The 25,096-nt window shown below is 35.0% G+C and overlaps 1 protein-coding gene across 3 annotated transcripts; it reads right to left on the reverse strand.

Moving 5' to 3' along the window:
• Positions 1-603: 603 nt before the first annotated feature.
• Positions 604-23,269, reverse strand: LOC114268235 (acetolactate synthase small subunit 2, chloroplastic). Of its 3 annotated transcripts, none has more exons than XM_082870023.1 (13): positions 22,834-23,264; positions 21,481-21,694; positions 18,338-18,421; positions 10,772-10,840; positions 8,152-8,235; positions 7,409-7,561; positions 6,891-6,905; positions 6,687-6,776; positions 6,107-6,211; positions 5,856-5,978; positions 4,172-4,324; positions 1,815-1,880; positions 604-990 (listed from the first exon to the last, which is right to left on the reverse strand). In XM_082870023.1, the coding sequence occupies exons 1-13, from the start codon at positions 23,148-23,150 to the stop codon at positions 904-906; spliced, it is 1,560 nt and encodes a 519-aa protein (XP_082726149.1). In that variant the 5' UTR covers positions 23,151-23,264; the 3' UTR covers positions 604-903. The 3 variants fall into 3 exon arrangements, 2 of the variants coding, with proteins under 2 accessions (XP_082726149.1, XP_082726154.1); XR_014330288.1 differs by lacking the exon at positions 604-990 and adding an exon at positions 4,000-4,075 and having other exon boundaries at positions 1,865-1,880; XM_082870028.1 differs by lacking the exon at positions 6,891-6,905 and having other exon boundaries at positions 22,834-23,269.
• Between the last annotated feature and the right edge of the window lie 1,827 nt (positions 23,270-25,096).

A 25,096-nucleotide genomic window follows, 5' to 3' on the forward strand; every position in this document is an offset into this window, starting at 1 on the left:
AATTCAATAAATACTACAAATACAACAAAAAAAAATTACAAAATTCAGTACATTTTTCATCTTTTTATATATTTATTAAATTTTTAAAATATTTTTTTACAAATATTTTACTATTTAAATATATCTAAATAAGGTACATATAAAAAAGTAAAAAAATTACTTAAAATTTTAAAAATATTCACTAAAAATTAAAAAAAATACAAAAAATAAAAAATTTAATTTTCAAAATATTGAATTTAAAAAATTAAAATCAAACATACTGAATATTTCCAGTGTAGTTTGCATCTACACTATCTATTAAAGGATGATATTGCACACACACCACCCAATAATTACGTGTTTGATAACCTTGTTTATGATTGTTGATGGATGGTATGAGTGAGGAGGATTAGAGGAGTTGGCTGTTGATGGTGAAAAGTCATAAAGAAAGGTTAGGAACCAAGGAAGGAAGAACTAGAAAAAACGACCCATTACATTATATTCTTACATATATACATCTTCACCAAAACATGTTTGTTTTATTTTTAGTCACAAAGCCATCAATGGCACCAAATATCTTCATCCAATTGAAGCATGCATTTTTAACTCATTCCAAGAAAAATCTTTGAAACATTCAGCAGACAGGTGCTTTGCATAACTGTAAACAATGTATTAACTCAGGACGCAGACACTACATTAGCCAGACAACAAATTTGAAAGGGAAAAAAAAAATCAAATAAAAAAAATTAGAGAGTCAAAATTTAAGTATTTCACAGACACCCCTTATTGTCCAAAAGATAAAGATATTGTTGACTTCAAATATTGTTAACCCCCCTCCTCTGGCCCCCTTCTGTATGCCAACATTATGAAAAGAAGGGTAAAAGGAACTGCTAGAGAAAGCATTTCCTTCAACTTTCTTGATCATCAGTGTAACGGAAGAGAGTATCCCCGGAGGTATGTAGAATCTACTCCAGATTCCCGCACCAACGCCACTCTCCCAGTTCTCGCTACCTATAAAATAAATCACAACCAAGTAAGAGGAAGTGCACTAGAACAAAAAATATAAAATAAAAAAGAAAAATAAAAAGATAAAGATAATGCTTCTGCCTGCTGCAAGACATTCTATATGAAATGATTTTATGTTACAACTGCTCTCCAAATAATTTCACCAATTTTTCCTGAAAATTATGATTGCACCTTGACCAAACTCAGCTGCCCAAAAAGACATGCATATGAGCCTTGTACCCCAAGCACGTATTGTATTTGACAATACATTATTAGAATTTAGACACATGGCACAAGTTAAGGTAAGATAAGTGCTGCCAAACCCACTACAAAACAAAACCCAGTTAGTTAGGTCCACATACTAAAACCACCATGAGCAAACGCTCTTCATTAATTTATCTATAATAAGGAGGCTAGGGTTGCCAAATCCTTCCTAGTGCCACAACATAGATCATCCCTATATATCATAGCGAAGCTATAGTGACTCCATGGATGTTGTCCTTGTTTTGGGGTGAACCAAAACAACTCCTGGAGGTTTGCCAGGACTTGTTTTGTGTGTATCCTTGATCTACTTCGTTCTAGATTTGTTTTTTGTGTGTGTAATTGCTCAAGTCCTACAGGTTTTGTGAATTGTTACTGTCAAAACCACAACAACATAAATATCCAAAAGGATCAAAAAAAATCAAACCCCACAATAATATCCACTCATCCATATTCAAATTTACGACAAGCAAAAAAGATAACAAAAATACACGAGCGTTCCCAAAGTATTATGCTTGTGATGAGATCTGGACGCAATTTGGGCAAAACAGGAACATTGGGAGACCAACCTCACAAATGCCATAGGGCTCCAATAAGTTCTGCAATGCAAGCATCTTGTTGAAATCTCCTGTTAGCTGAAACAATTAAGAATGGTAAAATGTTACCAACAGGGAAAAAAAATGTAAAAATATATATATATATATATAAATGAAGGATAAAAAAAATAAAATAAGAACAAAGACAGAAAGAAAGACAACAAACCAATTTTTTTTAGTCAAGACAATGAGCCAAGACAGGCATACCAGCATGAGTGGACCTTCAACTAGTTCTAAATTCTACTCCAGATGTTTTACCAATTAAAACCTTAGTTTTATTTTATTTTTTTTCTTCTTTTTTAGATCTTCACACAAGAATATTATGTTGCTGATAAGAAAAAGAATATCAATACTCTACCATAAATCTGTAAATTGGAAATCCCTGAAACTTTTTGGTGTTAAACAGAACATTCTGCAGCATTTATCAACAATCCCTATATAAAATAATACCAGACAATTTTCATCTAATGTTTAAAGCAATTTCATGATTCGTAGGTTCTTATGTGGAGAAGCTAGAATTCGCATAAGCATTGCAAGGTCAATTATGGCCTTGTTTGGGGTGTACTAATAAGTACACACTTTTTATCTTTTTTCCATCACATCACCTCTTTACTTTTCTGCACATCTTTTCGTAAAAAGTCAAAAAGTGCACTTATTTAGATCATCCCAAACCACCCCTATAAATTTGAGCTGGTTTTAAAATACAGTAGAAAAATTAGTTATATAAAAAGATGTCAGTTGTTCAGAAAACATCATCTACATTCTGGGTTTGAGTTTCTCTACAAAAAAATCCATCACAAGATGGCTGAATTAAAAACAATAGATGCCAATCATTAATGAAATTAGCTCACAGTTAATAGACAAGGGATGAAGAAGCAATTTGGAAACAGAGCTTTGACATTTAGCCTCGTAGTTATATGCAGAGTTTCAACAGATCACTAGACTTGCTAACTAAAAGCCCTACCACTTGGCAAAAGAGGTTCTGATTTTCAGAGTAGAGCAGTAGATATGAAACCTATTGTTTATGGTGCCTAGCATTTAGTCAATCTTGGGGTTTCTCTGTTAGATAGCTTGATATATATTGTTGAGCCCATTTCCTAACATCTTAAGCTTTTGGAAAAATTGGTGACTTAACAATGTATATCAAAGCTCAAGTTCAGAGAGGCCTTCGGTTCAAGTCTCTCCATTGGCATTTGGTATTCTGTCCCCGTTTGGTTTCTTCTTCTCTGTTTGGTTGTTTACTTCACCTTCTGCTTGGTTTTCTGTTTGTCTCTCCGCATGCAAGACGGGATTGCACGTGAAGGACAGTGTTGGATAGCTTGACATACATTATTGGGCCCATTTCATAGTAGCTTAAACTTTTAGGAAAATTGGTGAGTAAACATTATCCAAGTCAATGGTGGAATTATTATATCATTAAAGAGGGAATAGGATTATGAATAGAACAAGTCAGTCATGGTTCGTGGCTCTTCTTTGTTTGATGTGGTGCATGGTCCCTTTTTTTTTTTCTTTTTAGTTTTTTGGCGGGGAGAGAGGATTGGGAGGGGGAATGTATAGACAGTCTTACAATGGTGTGCAGGATTTGATTAATCTCTCAAAGTAACTGGAAGTAATCCTTCCCTAAGAAAACTCTTGACAAAATGAAATGCTAAGATAACAGTCTAGCTTTGGTTTGTACATGTCCTGTGTATGCTGGTGTAACCCTATTTTTGGTGCTTCAAATAACATTATATCATTATTTAAAATATAAACAGATAGGTGCTACTTTTTGTTGTTTAACATGTCAACTATTGATCAACCATGATAATGCTTCGGCTCAGATTAAGGTTTGCAGGCATTTTATCTGCTCTTTTTTGCTTCTTTCTTATTGCTCTTCAAGAAAAACTCCACCCCCCCCCCCCCCCTCTTGCCCTTTCTTCCAACCCCCAAAAGAATAGAAAATAGGAAAAAGAAAAAAGAAGAAGAAAAATTTATCCAAAAAAAAAAAAAAAAAAGAAAAGAAAAGAGGAAGAAGACAACATCCTAAGGCCTTAATAAAAGCCCATTTTAAAGATTTTTTTTTTTTTTGCAGAAGGTGTAATTTTGGTGGAAATGAATTTAATGATAATGAAATGAAGAACAAATGCAGCACATGTGGAGTGAGGCTGATATCACTTTCCAAGTTAAGACTGCATGTACTTTTCCAGAAGCTGAAGCTCCAAGGAGCAACCAAAGCTTGTGAACTGCTCCTAGAACTTGACAAGTGAATTAAAAAATAAATCAATAAAAAGAATGACATGAGGGTATTTTAGCTTCAAGAGATAATTGCATAGTCTAGCAAATAATTTCACCTCTAATGTTATAGTATGGTCAGACACATCAACAGCTTTGCCCCGGAAAATACTGGCAGTATCAAGAACATCCCTCCTAGCAGCAGCATTCACAGCAACCTTAATCAACATCAGCTCACGCTCCGCAAATGGCAAGTGGGTAATATCTGAAACCTGAACAAACCATCAGCATTCTCATTGTCAGCAATTTGCCCTCTCAAGTTACACATTTGTAAACATAAAAGTTAGTCATATGGCCTAAGTCAAGTCCCTCAAAAGAGTAACTTTAGTTACATGTCAGTGGAACTTTTGTATAGTTCCATGAAACAAGAGCTCATGGTGATGGATTATGGTGGGGTGCACTTATTAGTTTGTAAAAAAAATATTGAAACAGCGAAAAAAATAAATAAGAATAAATAATAAAAAAAAGACAAATGTATAACTTGATCCTCCATTAAAACATGCAAACTCATTTTGTTGCATGCAAATAAGAAAATTGTGGACAAAAAAATTAGAAAAACCATAGCAAATTGTTATTAATAGCAAGAAAGAACTAGTGAACCATGTATTATTAACCATTCTATGGATGGTTATAATGTTAAGTCACCAAGTTTTCCAAAAGCCTAAGCTATAAGGAAATGGGCCCAACAATCTATATCAAACTATCTAACACTCTTCCTCACGTGTAACACTGTCTTGCACGTGGAGAGGCTGTTGGAGAAAAATGGGTTTTTGGTGACTTTGGTTCTAAATTCTTTGTAATAAGATCTTTATACCATAAAAAAGAATAATCAAAAACCATTGAGAATTAAATAAGAAATTGTCTCATAAAATTGGCCTCATGAATGAGAGTTGTTAAGCATTTTACACATGGCCTTAATGGTGTCTTAGACCATGAGACACACATGGCCTAACCAAAGACACATGATTTTGGAAGCCATGACGTACACATGGCCTTGCCATATGCCCTGCCAACGATGCCTATATAAGGGCATGCTCAACATTGTGAAAATGATCACAAAAAAAATAAGCTAAGTTCTATCCTCCTCTTTTCCCCATTGTGTATAAAAGGAGACCATCCTCTTTGGTTGGAGTACAGAAATTTTTTGCTCTCATATTATAGTTAGTCTGCTCCTATAATCTATTCTTCTTGTGTGAAAGAGTGCTGCCAATGTCAGTTCGCCGGAGCTAAGTAGAAGGTGCTTCTGCATTAACTAATTCTAAACCGTTGTATCACACAGGCCTCGGTTTGCTTTCTTTTCTCATTTCAGTATTTTAATTTATTATATGTATCTTTGTTCATCAAAATGTAATTTTCCATGAATTCTTATTTTGTGGTTTTTCCAATTTAATTTACCATGAATCTATTTTTTTTATTTAATTCACACAATTTGTACAACAGAGACAAACAGATAACCAAACAGAATGAGAAGCAAACAACCAAACAAAGAGGAATAAACCAAAAGGGAATATAATACCAAATGCTAACCGAGAGACTTGAACCCAAGACCTCTCTCAACCAGAGCTTTAGTACCATGTTAAATCACCAATTTTCCCAAAAGCCTAAGCTATTAAAAAATGGGTCCAACAATGTATATCAAGCTATCTAACATATAATATGGAATCCATCAAGCACTTAAACACTAGTCTCTTAGTTCTTACTTCTGAGGACACTTCCGTATGCAATAAATGAAATATCCCTCACCTCATGAAGATCCACTAACTTGTAAAACTGCCGAACCAACTTTCCAATAGATTCATCTGTTCCAGGAACAACAGTAGTAATACGTGACAGCCCCTCCTTTTCAGCAGGACCCACAGTTAAACTCTGAGTTCATGAATTCAATACACCCATCAAATCAGAAAGTCAAAAACAACAGAAAGAAATTTTTTTTTTTTTTTTTTAACAAAAATAAAAATAAAAATAAATAAGAGCACCATCAGAACCAAACTGACCTGAATGTTATAACCTCTTCGAGATATAACCCCAGTAATTATGTTCAGAACTCCAGGAGAGTTATTGACGAGCATGGATAAAGTGTGTGACTGAAGCCCACTTGACTGTAATATTCAAATGAATCAATTAGAATGCCACTTTCTGTGAAGATTCAAAGTTAACTACCTTAATTAATTGAAGTAGTACAAGTGGATACTAGAGCCAGTATTTGGAAACCAATTTAATGCTCAAGAATGTAACCTTAATAAGTTAGAATTCAGAATTAGATGATGATCACCACCCAAAGTCCTTGAGAAACTAAAACTAGAAAAACAGATAAAAATTAAAAAAAAAAGAGTAATGAGAACTTACTGAGGCCTAGACCAGAGAGAGAGAGAGAGAACTTAACAAGACCACTAAGAATAAAACAACCAAAGGAAGAGGTCACTTTGAAACTTGTATTTTTCAAATCAAATGAATACAACTTATTCTTTTCTTCATGTTGAAGAACTGAATCAAATGATGGTGAGGTTTAACTTTTATGAAGTTGAAAAACAAACATAAAACAAAATGATCCCAAGAAGCAAATAGATCTCTTACATCTTCATCATAGAGAACACCCCAATGAGCATCAAGAATTTGATTCATTGAGATTTCATCATCAGGCTCCACAGGATAGACATCACCACCCTTCATGTAAAAAACAAACGACAACAACCACAAGAGCATGAATTATTTATCCAGAATATCAAAGATTTGGGATGAACAAACATATTATCCAGAAACAGAGAAGCAAAACTGTACCATAATTTTGCAGATCTGGGGAAATGCAACAGAAGGATTAGTATCAAAACGATATATATATATATATATATTATTTTAGTCAACAAACATCCTCTCCTTTTATCATTTAAAACCAAAATTTAACAACTCTATGCATTATTCACAATACCATGATCACTAAGGATAATTCTTTGGATTATTTGAATCAATCTCCAATTTAGTTCAATTAATTCAAGATTCAAATCAAAAGTCTGTGTGTTTTAGTTTGTTTACTTCTTCACCAACTCAATTTTCTGCTTTCAATTTCTTTACTTAAATTAGCAAATATTTGTCTGCAGTTCAAAGCTCAAACCCTATTTCCCTTATCCAAATAGAAAACAATCACGGAATGTGTCAGGGATCGGTTAATTGATAAGCATGTCCAGAATCTGCGAGTGATCCTACATGGCGATTCGTCTACAAGAGAAAACACTGTACTAGACATGCATGAAGAGGAAAATAATATGTAAGCCTACTAGTTGAAGAGGAAAAGTAATTACCCTCGAGGAGGTGCTGGAGTTGCCGTTAAGTGGCCTGCTAGGATTCCTTAAAAGAGCACCAGCAGGAGCTGCTGTTTCAAGATCTGGATAAGAAGTAGCAGAAAATCTCCAAAAAGGAGCTGTCTCACCCATCTTTTCCCGTTTCAAAGCAATCTATAAATTGCAGAGAGTTACGTTGGTTCATACATCAAAAAAGAGGAATGCATATACTGATGGAAAAAACAAACACAAGTCATAATTTATCTATAAAGTTATATCAAGAGGATCCCTTGTATGAATTGTCATCATCACCAACCAACATAACCATCTCCTAGATGTTTGAGCATTGATGGAAGTGTCTGAGGTTCTTTACAGACTGTCGCTTCTTGCTTCTACCTGATTCTCTGTCTTAAAAATTCTACCTACTTAACCAACTCACTGACCCCCTCCAGACAATATAACAGAAAAAGATAAACTAATTCAAAGAATAATGTAACTTATTTCTCAGGTCCTTTTTTCCTTTGATATATAAATATTAGTAAAAGTGTAGTAAACGAGAAGCGGGTGCAACCCATGTACATGCGAAGGATACTAGAGCTACAAAAACTACACTCAAGACTCCAAAATTTCAGGGACGCATTTGACGGTGGAACAATACATACAAAATGTAAAGCATGGAATAAATATACATATAAATTTGCATATTTTTATGCATAGGTATAATATTATATGTATACATCCAGCATTTAGAAGTGATATCTAGCCTTTCCAGTTCTTGCAAGTTCCTTAATGCCAAACTTGCTTAAATTTCTCTGCACAGCAGCCATCTTCCCAGGGTCTCCTGTGACCTGAGTCAACCACAAGAAATAAACTACCTTTAATAGCATACACGGCCTTGAAAATCATCATAGATCACAAATTCTAATTAAATAATTCTATAGACGTTCTATGTAATTTATTTATTGTTTTCAAAAGTACTTTCAAGATAAATAAGTTGTCCCCAACCAGTATAATATTTTAGCTGATCCACGAGTTTTGCATGAATACCAGTGACATTTTCTGCTCTCTAGTGACTCTCTATTATCTCTTCTTTCAAGTGTTCCCCCTTTTCTTATTTTGTACTCACTGTTCTTATCAACATATCAGCATCAGTTGATTTTAGAAATAAGAGTCGAGCATGTTATTTCCCCTATAGAGAAGACCCGGGTAATTGGAACACAAGGCTTGGTTTGGTTTGGTTTGGTTTGAATAGGATGCATTAGAACATATCTTGCAAGTAAGTTCATGATTTCTCCAAGCCACATAAATAAAATTGTAAAGTTTCTGCAGCACCCTATATTATTATGAATGAAAGCAGTAAGCATACTTTTGTTAATTGGTTAAAGTGTGGCTGATCTTTTGCATTCTTGGAGCAGTGAAGCAAGATAGAACAAAGGCATTGAGGACAACCCCTTTGTATTAGTCTGTTTGACATAGTGGATTTGGGGTGAAATTGATGTTCATTTGATGGAGAAAAGGAGCATTTTTATATGATCAATAGTAGATCTTTGAGTTTTTTGCATAGCTGGGTGCAGGTAGGGATGGCAATTAACAAGCTTAAGGAGGTAACCCACCTCGCACTTATTAGGACGAGGTTGGGGGCATCCTAACCAAGGTAAGGGCAGGTTCATGGGGAGGAGCTTAAACCTGACTTGGTTTGAGATGGGAAAGGGTTTAGGATAATTCCTCCCCAACTATCTACTGCCATCACTAAAATTTCCCTACTTGTAATGTTAAATGCCGAAATTTCCCTACTTGTAATGTTAAATGCCGAAATTTCCCAGTTCTGATCAATTAAGGGTTTTCATTCTCAAGTATCAACCACTGCTTCTCTGTACCAGGTGATGTGGGGATGAGGTTGAGGCAGGGTTTGCATTAGTGTCTTAGGTTTGGGATTATATAAAAATGGTAAACCCGTCACAAGTTCTAAACATGGTTAGGAGAGGGGTCTCCTCCAGGAGTCCAGATCCTTTGCCATGGTTCCTACAGTACCCCAAAACAATGACGTCATTTGGGGCAAAATTTACATTAAAAAGATCAAAAAAACAAAAAGTAAAGAAGAAGACAGAGAGAAGAAGAAACTGAGAGGCCATATGATCTCATCAACACCCCTTACCTGGCGATCTCGCCATCCCAAACCCTTTTCCACCCCTTGCACACCACCACCTTGCCCCCACAACCCACCTCTGCCCACCCGTACCCGCAGTTCGCCTTCACGAACTCAGCCCTTCCCTCATTCCTCTTCCTTTCTTTCTTTTTTCCTTTTCTTTTATTCTCCATCGTCTCAGATCATTCAACCTCTACAGACTAAGATCACAAGAACCCAACCCATCACTACCTCTCCACCCACCAAATCCAAACCTAGATTCAAAACCCAAAAACTGAGACCCATCATTTTTTCAACAAATCCAATTTGAAAAACATTCACAAATCCTAAGTCTGCATATGCACACTTCCGATAACCCTTAGAATGGATAATATTTCAGAAAGAGTCCAGCAAATAAGGTTATATTCACTGTGTATTTGACGATTGAAGTATTGGAATATAATTATAATTAACAAAAAAAAGTTTATTGAAGATTTGAAGTTTGAAAAAGATTTATGGAGTCAATAATGGTTAAAATCTATGAAAATGGGGTGGGAAAGAGTGAGGGTTTTGGTTTCAAAGTGGGATTTGTACACAGAGTCATGCTTTCTAAGATTTTGAAAAGAAATAGTGTTTAAGCACTCCTTCCAAGCCACCACCGCCGCAACCAACCTCCTAAATCAGAAGAGAAAGAAGAACAAGGAGGAGGATGAGTGGGTTTGCGACAGTGGTGCTGTGGGGTTCAGAGAGTGGCGTTGAAGAGTGGGGTCGCGGTGGTGTGAGTTGCCTACAGTGTGCCGGAGAGTGGTGCCTCAGTTTCTTCTCCTCTCTCTCTTTGCCGCCTTCTTTTCTTTTCTTTTTGTAAATTTTGCCCCAACGTGACGTCATGTTGGGGCACTACAAGAACCATGGCAAAGGATCCAGACTCCTTCTACAGCCCCTTTGATGCAACTTACTAAATTATTACTAAAAGTCAACCCATTTTTAAAAAATATTGAAATGCTATGCTCTCTTAAAATCTGACAAAATCATTTGCATGCAGAAATTATTCATAGAGTTTAAACTGCCAAACCTTTCAAATTATCGTCTTTTTGTTTTAGTCTTTAACAAAGTTCTAGAAAGTTTATATATGCCAGTGTGGATCGTGGATGTCTGCATTTTTGGCCACTTGGAGTGATTATGTCGCTAGCATCTGTGTCTAAAGTCAGATATTAGGCCACATGTTAGATACAGTTCACAAGTTTACGATATAAAGTCACCTCAACAGTCAGTGAGTGTTCTGAAATATCCACAATTTTTGCTCTGAAGATGTCTACTAACCACATGATCTGCAGATTGAAACCAAATAATCAGTAATTGAACAGAGAAATCACAAATAAAATAACAACTGGAGAAGCAGGTATCAATTAACCTTAAATTTGAGGGGATGCTCACCTCATAAACTGCTTTTGCTTAGATATCAACTAGACATACTCATTTACTGCTTTTAAGTCCAAAAGAAAGGGACCCACAAACTCCTAATTTTTCCGAGCGTGCTTAACGGACTTGCCTTCTTCTGCTATTTTAGTAACATTCATTCATATAGAGCATATGATAGTTTGTTGAACATGTCAGTTGAGCTAGTCTCATAGATCCAAGACAAAGGGGGTGTTTGTTTCAGCTTTTTAGAGTTAACTTATGACTTTTAGCTTTGAAAAAGTTATTTTGGACTGTTTGGTTAAACTTATTTCAAACAGCTTCTGATTCTAACAGCTTATTTTAACTCAAAAAAGCTGATTTTGAGAAGTTGCTCGCCCCTTGCTTCTGATTATCAGCTTCTGCTGTAGACATGTTAATTTATGGTTATACTCTTAAATTTTTTTATTTTTTATTTTTTTAAAAATAGAAAAAGGCCCAAATGGACTGTAGATTATTATTATTATTTTTTATGAGAAATGTAGACAAACAAAAAATAAAAATTAATTGAAAAAGCTATTTCACAATTTATTTAACAAACACTACTCAGCAACTTAAATCTATAATCCAACAGCTACACCAAACAGATTAATAACTTCTGATTAAAGTCATAATCTATAATCTGTTAAGCTATAATCTATAAGCTGTTTCAACAGCTACACCAAACGGGGCCAAAGTCAGTTTGGCACTTCCTAAGACATGGCTAATGAACTCCTTGCAACTGTTTGACAATTCTGGTTTAGCCAAGACTGCGGGCACTATACAAGAAAATGTCATCCTAAGAAGCACAACACTTCTAACTGTGAAAATATTACGTAAATATATTAGAATAATTGTGTGAATATTAGATTGATTGAAGAATATAGGTTTATTCTTATTTCCTTTTTTAGATTAGGTCTATATAACTTGGTTATACTATTTGTATTATTGACATTTTTGAATATACAGATTGTTCAGAAAAATTACATGGTATTGGAGCCACCACTGGAACCCTAGAGCGCCAGAATCGTAGAGCACCAAAATCGTGATTCATGTTCACGAAATTAGGAACTCTCTGGTCGATCGAAGTTCTCTTGGCTCTTTCGTGACCTTCGGTCGAGTTCTCTCCCTAGTTCAATCACCATTGTTCTCTGGTTTGAAACCCTAGAGTTCACCATTGTTCTCTGATTCGGTACTCTCTCTTTCGGATTTCTTGGTCATCTTCTCAGTGCTTCAACTTATCTTCTCTCTGGTTTTCTAGTTGCTTCGCCTGGTCCTCTGGTTGTCGCCCCATCCTTTGGTTCATCACGACCCATCTGAGCTCCAGCCGTTACCCATCTGGTTCGTGGCTCATCTCTTCTGTTTCGCATCTCAATCTCTAGTTCTCTCTCCTACTTGCGACCCTTCGATTGGTGCGTGAGACACAGTTTAAGGGCCCTTTCTGGTTCGAAGAGTTGTGCGAGGGATCTCTCTCTCTCTCTCTTACTTCGGTTCCTGAGGTTGATCTCTATCTATGCCTCTGTCCACGACTTCTGGTCCTTCTCAATTGGTTTGATATTTATGTTTAATTTGTGGATTATTACATTTTGGACCCAGCATTCTTCTAGTTATTACACTGTGGTCATCTGGTTCTGGTGTGATATAGCTTAACCCCTCAGGTTTTTTTTTTTTTGGTTATTTCACTTGAACCCCTGGCTCGGCCATTTTACTCTATTTTGGGTTTATTACATTTGAACCCCTCAGTTTTCTAGTTATTATAATGTCTCTGGCTTCGAATGAGTGTGCCTTCTGCCATCAAAAGGCCCATTGGAAGTATCACTGTCCCACAAAGGGACGTCTGCCTACCTCGTCTCTTCAACAGTCTCAAAACCAGTTTCGCGCTCCTCCTACTGCTTATATTGCATTTGTTTCATCTCCTGATCCTGACTTGACTTCCTTGAATGCTCAAATTTGTCAGCTTCAGCATATACTATCTACCTCCCAGCTATCCCAGTTTGTCTCCGTTGTTTCCTCACTTCATTCAGCTTTGCTTGGATCTTTTTCAAGTATCTCTCCATCTGTCTGGCTTTTTGACTCTAGTGTCTCTCATCATATGACTCTTCATCTCTCCTTACTTCAGAATTGTACTCCCTGTCCCTTTCCTCTTACTGTTAATGCTACTAATGGGTCCAGTATGTTTATTATATCTATTGGGTCTGTCCTATTGTCTACTATATCTACTGTCTCTATTCTATCTGTCATTTATGTTCCTCAATTATCTATCAAAGCTTGCATTTGCCTATGACTATCTCTCTGATTGCCTTTTCGTCTTTTCAGCTAGATTCTCTATCAAGTCATTTCTATTTGTGGCATTCTAGATTAGGGCATTTTTTTGCTGAACGCTTACATCCTTTGGCTCAGGCAAGTATATTAGGTAAAGTTTCTCCTAGTCAAATTACCGAGTGTTGGAAGTGTAAATTTGCCAAAATGACAACTTTGCCTTTTCGTAAAAGTACTTTTATATCGAATACACCATTTTCTTTAGTTCATACTGATGACTGGGCTGGGGTCCTTCTCTTGTTCTCACCAAAAGGGATTTTGCATGCTATGTGTCATTTGTTAATGACCACACCCGTTACACTTGGGTTTGTTTTATGACTCATAAGCCTGAGTTTCATCAGATATATTATACTTTTCAGTCTATGGTCACTACACAGTTTAGGTCTACTATTAAATTGTTACGGTCTAACTTAGGTGGTGAATATTTTTAAACAAAGTTCTGTGAGTATTTGCCCAATTTGGGTACCATTCACCAAGCTTCTTGTACTGATACATCTGCCCAAAATGGTCAAGCTGAGCGTAAACACCATTATCTCCTTGAGATAGCTAGGTCTCTCATTTTCTCTGCCTCTGTTCCGACTCATTTTTGGGATGAAGCAATTCTTACTGTTGCTTTTCTTATAAACCATATGCCTACTCCCCTACTCTCTGGTCATTCTCCTTATGAGGTTCTGTTCTTCCAACTTCCCAACTACTCCATCTTACATGTTTTTGGGTCTTCTTGTTTTGTCCATTTTCTCCATAAAGATAAGACCAAACTTAGTGTCCGGTCTGTTCTGTGTGTCTTTTAGGCTATAGTCTTACCCAGAAAAGCTATCGCTGTTGTGACCTTATTTCTCGTCACCTTTATATCTCCCGCCTTTCTCAAACGTCTATCTTACTTTCAATTTCCTTCTGTCATTGTTCCAGTTTCCAAAGAAGATTTGGCTCACATTGATCTGTTTCCTTCTGAGGTCCCTCCAGATGAGTACATCTCTATTGTTTCCCATGAACTTGTTCCCTTTCCACTGACACCCATGAGTATGTTCCCTCTTCTCCTCCTCCTCCTTCTCCCCCCTCTGGCTCCATCTTCGTCTTCTCTTCCGTTGTTAATCTATTCTCATCACAAGGCTTTTACTCCACCAGTTGTCTCTGCCCCTGTTGTCGATCCTCCTGCCTCTGATGACTCTGATCTTGCCAACTGTAAGTATCCCCTTCGCATCCAAAAACAGGTAATCAAACTTGGTTTTGCTAAAACATATTTTTCTCCTTCATACTGCGCATTTTTGTCTGCTATTCACTCTTTTTTAGAACCCCAGTCTTACAAAGAGGCCTACCAGGATCCTAATTAGATTCAAGTTATGGAGGATAAGTTGTCTGCTCTGTAGAAGACTACTACTTGGGAGCTTGTTCCGTTGCCTGTTGACAAAAATTTGATTGGTTGCAAATGGGTCTATAAAGTCAAGACTCACTCTAATAATTCTCTTGAGCGCTACAAAGCTCGCCTGGTTGCCAAAAGTTTCTCACAGGAGTATGGTATTAATTATGAGGAGACCTTTACCCCGTGTCCATACTTTGATTTCTATTGCTGCTATTCGTCATTGGCCTCTCTATCAGATAGATGTTAAAAATGTTTTTCTTAATGGCCATCTCACTAAGGAAATTTACATGCGTCCTCCTCTTAGCCTTCCTCATTCCTCTGGACAAGTTTGTCATTTTCGGCGTGCTCTGTGTGGTTTGAAACAATCCCATCATGCTTGGTATGATCGCTTTGAGTTCACTATCACTCAGCTTGGGTTTCATCCTTGAGCTCAAGATTCTGCTTTGTTTCTCATTTACACCTCTACTAGTTTTTGTTGCCCTGTTGCTCTATATGAATGATATAATCATCACTAGCTCAGACTCTTCCGCTATCTATGAGGTCAAGCAGCATCTTTTCTGCATCTTCAAAATGAAGGATCTAGGCCCCTTGCGGTATTTTCTTAGTATTGAGGTAGTTTCTTCTCCTAAAGGCTACTTTTTATCTCAGGCTAAGTATGCAAATGAGGTTATTCACCGTGTCGGTCTTACTGACACTAAAATTTCTACTACCGCCATTGAGCTTAATGTGAAGCTTAACACTACTAATGGTGTCCATTTGGATGATCCTACTTTATATCGAAAGCTCGTGGGTTGCTTAGTCTATCTGATTGTCACTCGCCCTGATATCACCTATGTTGTTCATGTGGTTAGCCAATTTGTTTCTACACTTCGTTCTACACATTGAGCTGCTTTGGTTAGCATTCTTGCTATCTTCGAAGTATTATATTTCAAGGCTTACTGTTGTCCTCCACTTCCTCTTTGAACTTGGCGGCCTATGCTGATTTTGATTAGGCTGGTGATGTTACTGATCGCAAGTCTACTTCTGACTTCTGCATCTTTCTTGGTAATTCCTTGATTTCTTGGAAGATCAAGAAACAAACATTTGTTACATGTTCCACTATCGAGTTGAGACTGAATACTGTGCTATGGCTCATACCACTGCTGAGATTGTTTGGCTTCATTGTCTCTTATATGATTTGGGTGTATCTCAATCTTCTCCGACCTCTCTTTACTGTAACAATCGTAGTGCTATTCAAATACTACTTCACAGTGTTGCATTTCATCTATAGCAAGCATAATGCTAACAACCACACACCTGTTTTTAGGGGAAGGTGGGGATTAGAAGATGTCAAATATTTCGCCTATTCCTATTTTTCCATATTTCAAGAAATGAAAGTTATTAGAACAAAAGATAACTAAAAAGGCTATACATCTTCTTTTGGGAAGGAATAATATCCAACAACAAATAAATAAATAAAAGTAACCATGCGGAGGAATCTTTGAAAAGAAATAACTAAGCCCAAGTTTAAAGATTTGTGTCAATTACTCATACATACCTAAACAAAGTCCATAAACATAAAATTTATTACTTGCGGCACTCTACAACAACAGGAAAGGCTACTATTTGCACCCCTAAAAGAGTTGTGGTATGCACCTCATGAAAAACCACAAAAAATTTAAACTTTTACCACAAAATAACATAATTTTTTCTCAGCACAAAAACTATAACTTTTTGTTCACTACAGAAAAGTGTGACTTTTACCACAAAGTGGCATAACTTCGTCATTCGTAACTTTAGAGTGCATATCATAAATTCGGCATTTGTAACTTTTACCACAAAGTGTCATAACAAACCACATAAAATTATAACTTTCACCAAAAAATTGTGACTTCCGCCCCTTTTTAGGGATGCACATAGTAGCCCTTCTCTACAACATTTCTAGCAAAGTAAAATATAGCTTTGGTTTTCCCCCATTGAAGTTGCCATCCAGGAGATGCTCTATGTTCTCCAGGTGGATGACCTGAGTTTTTCTTTGGGCAAATTACACTAATAGTCCCTATAGTTTGGGACTCATGTCACTTTAGTCCTGACTTTTCAATTGTGACACATTTGACCCTGAATTTTGAATCTTGTTTCAAATAAGGACAATTGAACATACCATTGCTTAATTTCAAGGGCAAAATTGTCAATTTAATATAAACTGGTTTGACAAAAATAAATGTCAAAAAAATATTTTAAAATTTTTAAAAATTATTTCTACCCACCAAAAATAAAATTATGTAAAATTGATAAAAATTAATAAAAATTACATGATTAATTTTTAAAAATTAATTTTACATGATTATCATCCAAATACATAATAAAAATTAATTTGATAAAAAAAATGTCCAAAAAATTTATCAATTTTATATAATTTTATCTTTAGTAGGTAGAAATAATTTTAAAAAATTCAAAAATAATTTTTTGACATTTATTTTTGTCAAATTAATTTATATTTTATCAAATTGATGAATTTGCCCTTGAAAAATCTAATAGTATCTTCAATTGTCCTTATTTGGAACAAGATTCAAAATTCAGGGTTAAATGTGTCACGATTGAAAAGTCAGGAATCAAAGTGACACAAACCCCAAACTATAGGGACCGTTGGTGTAATTCAACCTTTTTCTTACACCATATATATTTTTAAGACGAATTACACTAATAGTCCCTATAGTTTGGGATTTGTGTCACTTTGGTCCCTGACTTTTCAATTGTGATACATTTGACCCTAAATTTTGAATTTTGTTCTAAATAAGGACAATCAAAGATATTTCTTTTACAAACGTTCCATTTCAAGGGCAAAGTCATCATATAACTTATTTTGTGTTGATTAACTTGTATGTTGTTTGAAATATAATGGCCTTTTTTTAAATGAATAATATTGAAACTTTCTTTGTTATAAAGTTCTGTTTGGTGTGGTTTTCAGAATCTATTCTCAGAAAATTTTTCTAACAAAAAAAAATTAAATTGGTAAAAAAAATTGAAAACATATCATTTTTATATAATTTTATCTTTTGGGAGGATAGAAATAATTTTTTAAAATATTTTTTTATCTTTATTTTTATTAAATTAGTTTCTAATTTTTCAAAAGTCAACATGACGATAACTTTGATGTCATTATTAAACCAATCCATTATATCAAAAATTCCAAAACTAGAAATATTTCATATATTAAACACATTGATTACACATTAAAAACTTAATAACCATCCATTACATAATAACCATCCAAAAATATATGTTAACAACAAATGCAACCATCTATTATATGATAACCATCCACAAACATCAACAAAAACAATCACCCATTACATTATCATCATCCAAAAACATACTAAAAAATTAATTTGGTAAAATAAATAAATAAATAAAATGTAAAAGATTTATCATTTTGATATAATTTAATCTTTGGTGGGTAGAAATGATTTTTAAAATTTTAAAAATAATTTTTTGATATTTATTTTCGTTAAACTAATTTATATTTTATTAAATTGACGACTTTGCCCTTAAAAAGGAGCGACGGTGTCTTCAATTGTCTTTCTTTGGAATGAGATTCAAAATTCAGAGTTAAATGTATCACAATTGAAAGGTCAAGAACTAAAGTGACACGAGTCCCAAACTACAGGGACCGTTAGAATAATTCGCACTATTTTTTAAAATAAAAAATGGAAAATAAGTGCTATGTAGTAACCTCGGCTCTTGTGCTTGGATCTGCATTCAGTTTTATGAGCATTAGTTCACGCTCTACATGTGGTTCCTTTGAAAGATCTTCCACCTAATACATCATATGCAAACAAATTACTCAAAATAATCATTTGCAAGGGAAGAACACAATTTTGATCAAATAGACAGAAAAAGAAAATTAATTATCTCCTCATGTACTACCCCTCTTTGCTGCTTTTCAAAACTTATAATAACTAGCTTCCAGCACAACAGCACATAAACCCATCAAACCTCATCTGTTCTTTGTTTGTGACACAAAACAGCAAGAAAAACATTATTCAAACCTCATCTGTTCTTTGACTCACCAGGTCAGTGTTTGTAGACAGCATTGCAATAAACCCCTCATTCTCTGATATTTTCCTCCAGCATTACTGATTGACGCCCTTTTACTCACAAAATCTGATCCACTGGTTTGAGTTTCAATGTGATACAAATCCTAAATCTATTCTCCTCGTTCTTATTTACTTAGATTACTGCTTTTCCATTGTGATGATTTTAGCACCTAAAATCTAATAAAACCACTTCTAGTTTTTATTTTCTTTGGAAATACTAGTACCAGAAAATTTTGAGGAGTTTCATTAAAACCTTGTGACTATTACTAAACCAAGCATAGCATTACCACCAAAAAAGTAGAGAACAAAATTCAACCACTTTCAACCACGCATAAAATAGAACCACAGTCTATAAGGACAAACTATATGTGAAGACAATAAAAAATTGAAGAAAGTAATAATGAAAACACTCCCACAAAGGAAATCACAGATTAGTTTGAAAGAAAATCAGAAAAGGATCAGAGAATCAAAAGCCCAAGAAACATGCAAAACAATGGATGGTCTCACCATAAATTCAACACAGACATTGTAGCATAGGATTGTCGCAAAAGTCACCAAGGATGTCTACCAAACTTCAGAAAAGTGTGTGTGACAAAGAATGGGATGTAGAATAGGGAGAAAAACTGGAAGATTTAGATATTGAATAAGAAGCACAAACACTTAGAAGAAGATGGCACGTCCGTGTTTGGTTTGTTTCAGATATTGACACTCTTCAGACACTTCCCAATACATGTTGAATACACATCAAAACATGTCCTATTATTTTTAATTTTTTTTATAAAAAAAATAATAAAATAGACACAGTCATGCTTTAGACAATTGGGGGAGGGGACACATGCCCATGGAATTCTGTAGTCAAACCCAAGTAGTTCCTGCAAGACTTTGTAGAATGGAGTTTAGTTAAGGGAGGCGTAAGAGAACCAATGAAGCAGTCAGAGGATAGCAAGTAGGACTGCAACTCAAGCGGGCTGAACCTGAGAACACAAGCCCAACCCAACTTTTCTTAGTTTTGGGCAAAAGTTTTCCCAATGTGAGTCTGGCACTCTCTTTCTCTCTCTCCCTCTATTGGTGATGCAAATCATTCCTAATAACAGCGTTATCAATGATCACTCCTACAGAACACACCATCTTCAGGTGGACATTCCATCCTCCGTTGCTGGCCAAGCACATCAAGGCCTCTCTTGTGAGGCAGTTCAACCAAGCAAAGCTCAAGGAGGGCCAGAACCCCAAAGACTGTGATGGAGCCTAGGTTGACAAATAGTATCCCATATACCCTTAATTCCATCAAACTTATCCCAAAAAATCTTGCATTTTTTTCCAACCAAATCACCAAAAGCAACACACAAATAACACTTTCCTAAAAAACTCGAGCTTTCCTATTATAACCAAAAAAATCCTCCAGTCACTAACATTTGACCACATGACATGTAATTTTTTTTTTTTTTATTCAAGCCACATGACATGTAATAGGTATCACCCAATCCACCCCTACCAATCCAAATAATTTCCACCATAAAGCCAAAGCTAAGAGGCGATACAAAAATAGATGATCAAAACTCTCCTCCTCCCACCTGAACATAACACACCACTTTGGCCCCGTTTGTTTTCAGAGGTAAAATGGAGGGGATTCATAGTGAGAGATTAATAGTAAGGGGATTAAGTAAAATTATGTTTGTTTTGATGATAGTTGTTAGTTTAGGAATTGTTAAATTATTTTTATATAAAATAATAAAACAAATAAAAAAATTAAACATTAATGTTTAAAAAAAATTCCCAATATGTAAAAAATAATAAAAAATAATAAAAAAATTTCTAATCCCTTCATTATTTTTCTAATACCACCTCCACCATCCCAATCCCCCTTCCAACCTCCATCTTAATTCCCTCCTCCATCCTAATCTCTTCCTCAACTCTACAAGCAACAACAACAACACTAAATAACCCCACCTCCATCCTAATCCCCTCCCATCCATTACACCCCAAAACAAATGGGGCCTATGGATATAAATAATAATTAGGTCTCCTTATTTCCTTAGTTACATTTCCGTCATCAAATTAATCCAATGAGCCATTCCATTGAAGCTACCATGCCTCTAGCAAGAAGTTAGGTGAATGTGGGCAGCTGATCCTGCTATGCCCAAAATCCTAGAAGAAGATATCTTATTAGCAAAAGTAGAAAAATAAAACTTAAAAAACATCCTAATACTCTTAGCCACATTAATTGTCAAGGCATGGACCAACGAAGGGAGAATATTTTCATATATTTGGAAAAAAAGGGACATACAAAGGGTAAAATGCAATACTCTTCATGCCTAAGCAAGCACGTGTTTATGTGTGTGCAAGCACGTGAACAGAGATGTGTGTGGACACTATTACTAACATAAAAGCATACACACAAACACAAACTCAAACAACACTCACATGCACATGTGCTTAGAACTTATCTTAGTTGTCAAGCTCTAAAGCACCCTTAGCTATCTTCTAAACAATTACTGACGAAGCAAAATGTTGAAGTGGGGTGAAGAAAGAAGGAAAGAAAGAAAGGAGAAAGAAAATTAACTGGACACTAATGCTGTGTTTGGTTGAGAAATTTGAGGAGGGATTTGGAAAAGGAAATGGAAAAAGTAGGTGAAATATAAATAAAACATGCTTATATTTCACCTAATTTCACACACTTTTTCCCTTTTCCTTTCCAAATTCCTTCCCAAATCCCCCAACCAAACACAGCGTTAGGATATTTTTGCAAACAAAGTCAACTTGAAAATGGGCAAGTTGTAACCTGTATGACATTCACAAGCTTATTGAGTTGTTCTACAACTTGTTGCAAAACCTTTTCGGTTCCACAAACAACTATAGTAAAAAGAGCCTTGTCCTTGTTCAAACCAACAGCAAGAGACTCGATGTTGTAACCCCTCCTAGCAAACACCCCTGCAATTCGATTTATTATCCCGCTTTCATCCCCAACAAACACTGAGATCGTGTGGCGTTTAACCCTGAAATAAAATGAACATTACATTACAACCACGTTAGACATTTCAGACATACGTATCCTGAAACCAAAACACATTTTTAGACTTTGTACAATTAATTAAGAACTTGGGGTTAACTACAGCCATATGTTCTAATAAAGTTCAAATGTATAGGCACAAATCGTTACAAGTCTAACATTAAAATTCATGGTGCCACCCCCAGCCCCTTAAAAAACAAAAAACTTTTCAGCATCTGGGGAAACAATAGGCTTTTCACAGGGAGCAATAGTGATTTAGCTGGTCATACACAGAGGAAATACCCTGGCAAATCCCATACAGCAACAACTTTGATAACATCCAATACAAAAGTATCGGTTTGGGGTTATTTTCATGCTTTCTAATTGATTGATTTGTGTAACACACCTCCTTTTTAGCAAAGGATCGTGTATATATATATATATATATATATTAGTTTGACTCTTACAATTATTTCATGGATACTTTGATAAAAGAATCGACAAAAGGCTAAGCAGTTACTACTTTTAAACATGATCACACAGGGCATTAAACAAAATAAAAATGGTGCAAAATGCATAATCACAACAGGGCATTAACCAACAACAATAACTAAGCCACGTACAAAGTCTTGCACTGTCATATTCTTAATTCAACACCCTAATCTCCAAGTTCCATTTGCACTATTGTTTTTGATAAGCATATTTTTTTTATATCCTCTTGAATTCACCAGAACCCTCTTTCCATAAAAATGGTTTGATTGAACCAATGAGTAACAACATATATAAATTAATACAAGGAAAGGACTATAATAATAATAATAATAATCATAATAGGAATTCTACTCGGAACACAACTATACAAGTCAAATTGTAATAAAATATTATAACAAGAAGATTAATTATTAGATATAAAAATAAGAACAAATAAAATTATTATAAATAAATAAACTCATTCCCACACATCAACCAGTTGCGAAACGACGCCAATCAGGGGAAAAAATTAATAATAATAATAATAGCTAGTTTGTAAGACCCAGCTCAAACTCAATTAAAAAAATGAAACCCCCGTCTCCCATTTCAAATGTTACAAGTCTCACAATACAAGCATGTAATTAGATATAGATAGAGAAATAGAGAAAGGAGTACATATTAGAGGAGCGAGTGAGGAGGGGAGTAGCAGCAGAAGAAGAAGAAGACAGCGATGATGGTGCGTTTCCAGTGCTTCCATTTGCACATGCGGTTGCAGAGAACAGCATTTGTGGTAGTTTTGTTTTGGGTTCCGGGTCCACTGAGTCTGCAAAATGTGAAACTCTCCTCCGAAGCCCTCTCTTCTTCCCTCTAACCCCCAATTCCACCCTGCAACTACCGCCGCCGCCGCCACATGATGCCAGTGCTTTCACTGCCGCCGCCGCATTACTCATGGACGTCCTTTGGTACGCTGACATAGCTGCCGCCGCTGCCATGACTGCCTCGCTCTCCAACTCAATAGAAGCACCCCCACCACTGATGCGACGATAGTGACGCGGAGGAATAAACGAGACCGGGTCTTATAATAAATAGCCTTCTTTTCTGTAACAAAAATGCTAGTAAAAAGATGTTTTTATATGGGTGTGACCCACACATTTTTACCAAATATTTTGGGTTTGTTTGGACATCTTAAATAAAGTATATTTTTTTATTTTTTATGAAATATAAATTAAATTTAAAATGATGTGATAGAGATGTGATATGATTTAAATAAAATGATATGACTTAAATAAGAAAATAATTTTTTAATTTTTTGACTTTTTTTTTAAAGATGTCAAACCAAGCCTTTATATAGATGTAAGACCTATACGTGGGTCCACACCTATGTTAAATATTTGATAAAAATTTTACAACAATGATAGAGACCACTAATTTTGGACCTCTAAAAAGACCACTAATGACATGGCACTCAATAAAAAAATAAAAAAAAATACAACATCAAGGCCAAAACATCAAATCATTCCTGGTGGAACCCACTGCCACATCATTAGTGATAGTACTAATTAGTGCTCTCACTCATTTTCCAAAATTTTAAGATTTGAAATATTACTCTTAATTGTACCTTTTTACCAAACTGTCAAATTTAATATTGATAACAAAAATGTTAAAAATTTCAAAAATTCTATTAAATATATATGTAGGATCACATATATAAATTTTTATGGTCTCTAGCCTTACTTTATGGTCTCTAGCCTTACTCTATTTATAAATTTTTAAGATCTCTAGTATTACTCTTTTTATAAATATGATGGGGCTTGCCTCCAGTCCACCATCTGGACTAGAGGGTCCAATTTGGCCAATTGGGCTCACTTTTAGATACTTTTTTGATAATTCAAATAATTCACATTTTAAGATTTGTTAAGTATATTATATTCGTAAAAAATCACGTCGATCGAATAACAGATACTATGTATTCAGATCACCTTTTTATAAACCGTTAATTTTCTGACCGCCTATTTTTTCTACACAAAAGTGATCTGAATGCATAGTACCTATTATCCGATCGACGTGATTTTTTATAGGAATAATATACTCAACAAACTCAAAAATGTGAACAATTTTGATGATTGAAAATGGGTCCGAAAGTGGGCCCAATGAACCGAAATGAACCGAATTGTTCCAAATCTGGACTGGAAACCGTCTGAACCCTTATAAATAATAATTACACATCGATAGTAAATTTTATAAATATTACTAATAATTAAAAATATAAAAATTTTCATGTATCTGCAATTATTTTTTAAAAAATAAAATGAATTGTAATTTCTCCTTATATATTTACAACAATTAGCGCCAAATTGATTGGAAAATTTTTTGGTGTCCTTTATGCAACCTACCACTAAAATTTGTAATTTTATCACAAAATTTTGTAACATTAATTAAAAAAAACATAATCTTATCACAAATTAGCGTTACAAAAATGTCATAATTTTTTGTGACGAAATTACACATTTTATAATTAATATTACAAATTTTTGTGATAAAATTATACATTTTTTTGTAGTAAGTTACATATGGTAGAGCATTTCTGGGGCTTTTCCCAAATTAAGCAAAATTAGCAACTTAATTCCCAAACTAAGCCTAGTTTGGACGGAATTCCCAAACTAGGCTAAAACATGGTTCATAACCACGCTTTCAACGTTTTTGTGGATGTCGCGCGAAAATTTCCTGAAATCGTAAAAGCCTGTTTCCAAACCACGCTTTGATTAAGAAAGCGTGGTTACAAACCACGCTTGTAATTAAATTTTTTTTTTTTTTTATGAAAGCGTTTTTGTGAACCACGCTTTTAACTGAAATTTTTTTTTTTCTTCTGAAAACGTGATTGTGAACCACGCTTTTAACTAAAAAAAAATTCTTCTGAAAACATGGTTGTGAACCACGC

The sequence above is a fragment of the Camellia sinensis genome, chromosome 1 (genome assembly GCF_055761805.1).
Source record: "Camellia sinensis isolate YWXY chromosome 1, ASM5576180v1, whole genome shotgun sequence".
NCBI lineage: Eukaryota > Viridiplantae > Streptophyta > Magnoliopsida > Ericales > Theaceae > Camellia > Camellia sinensis.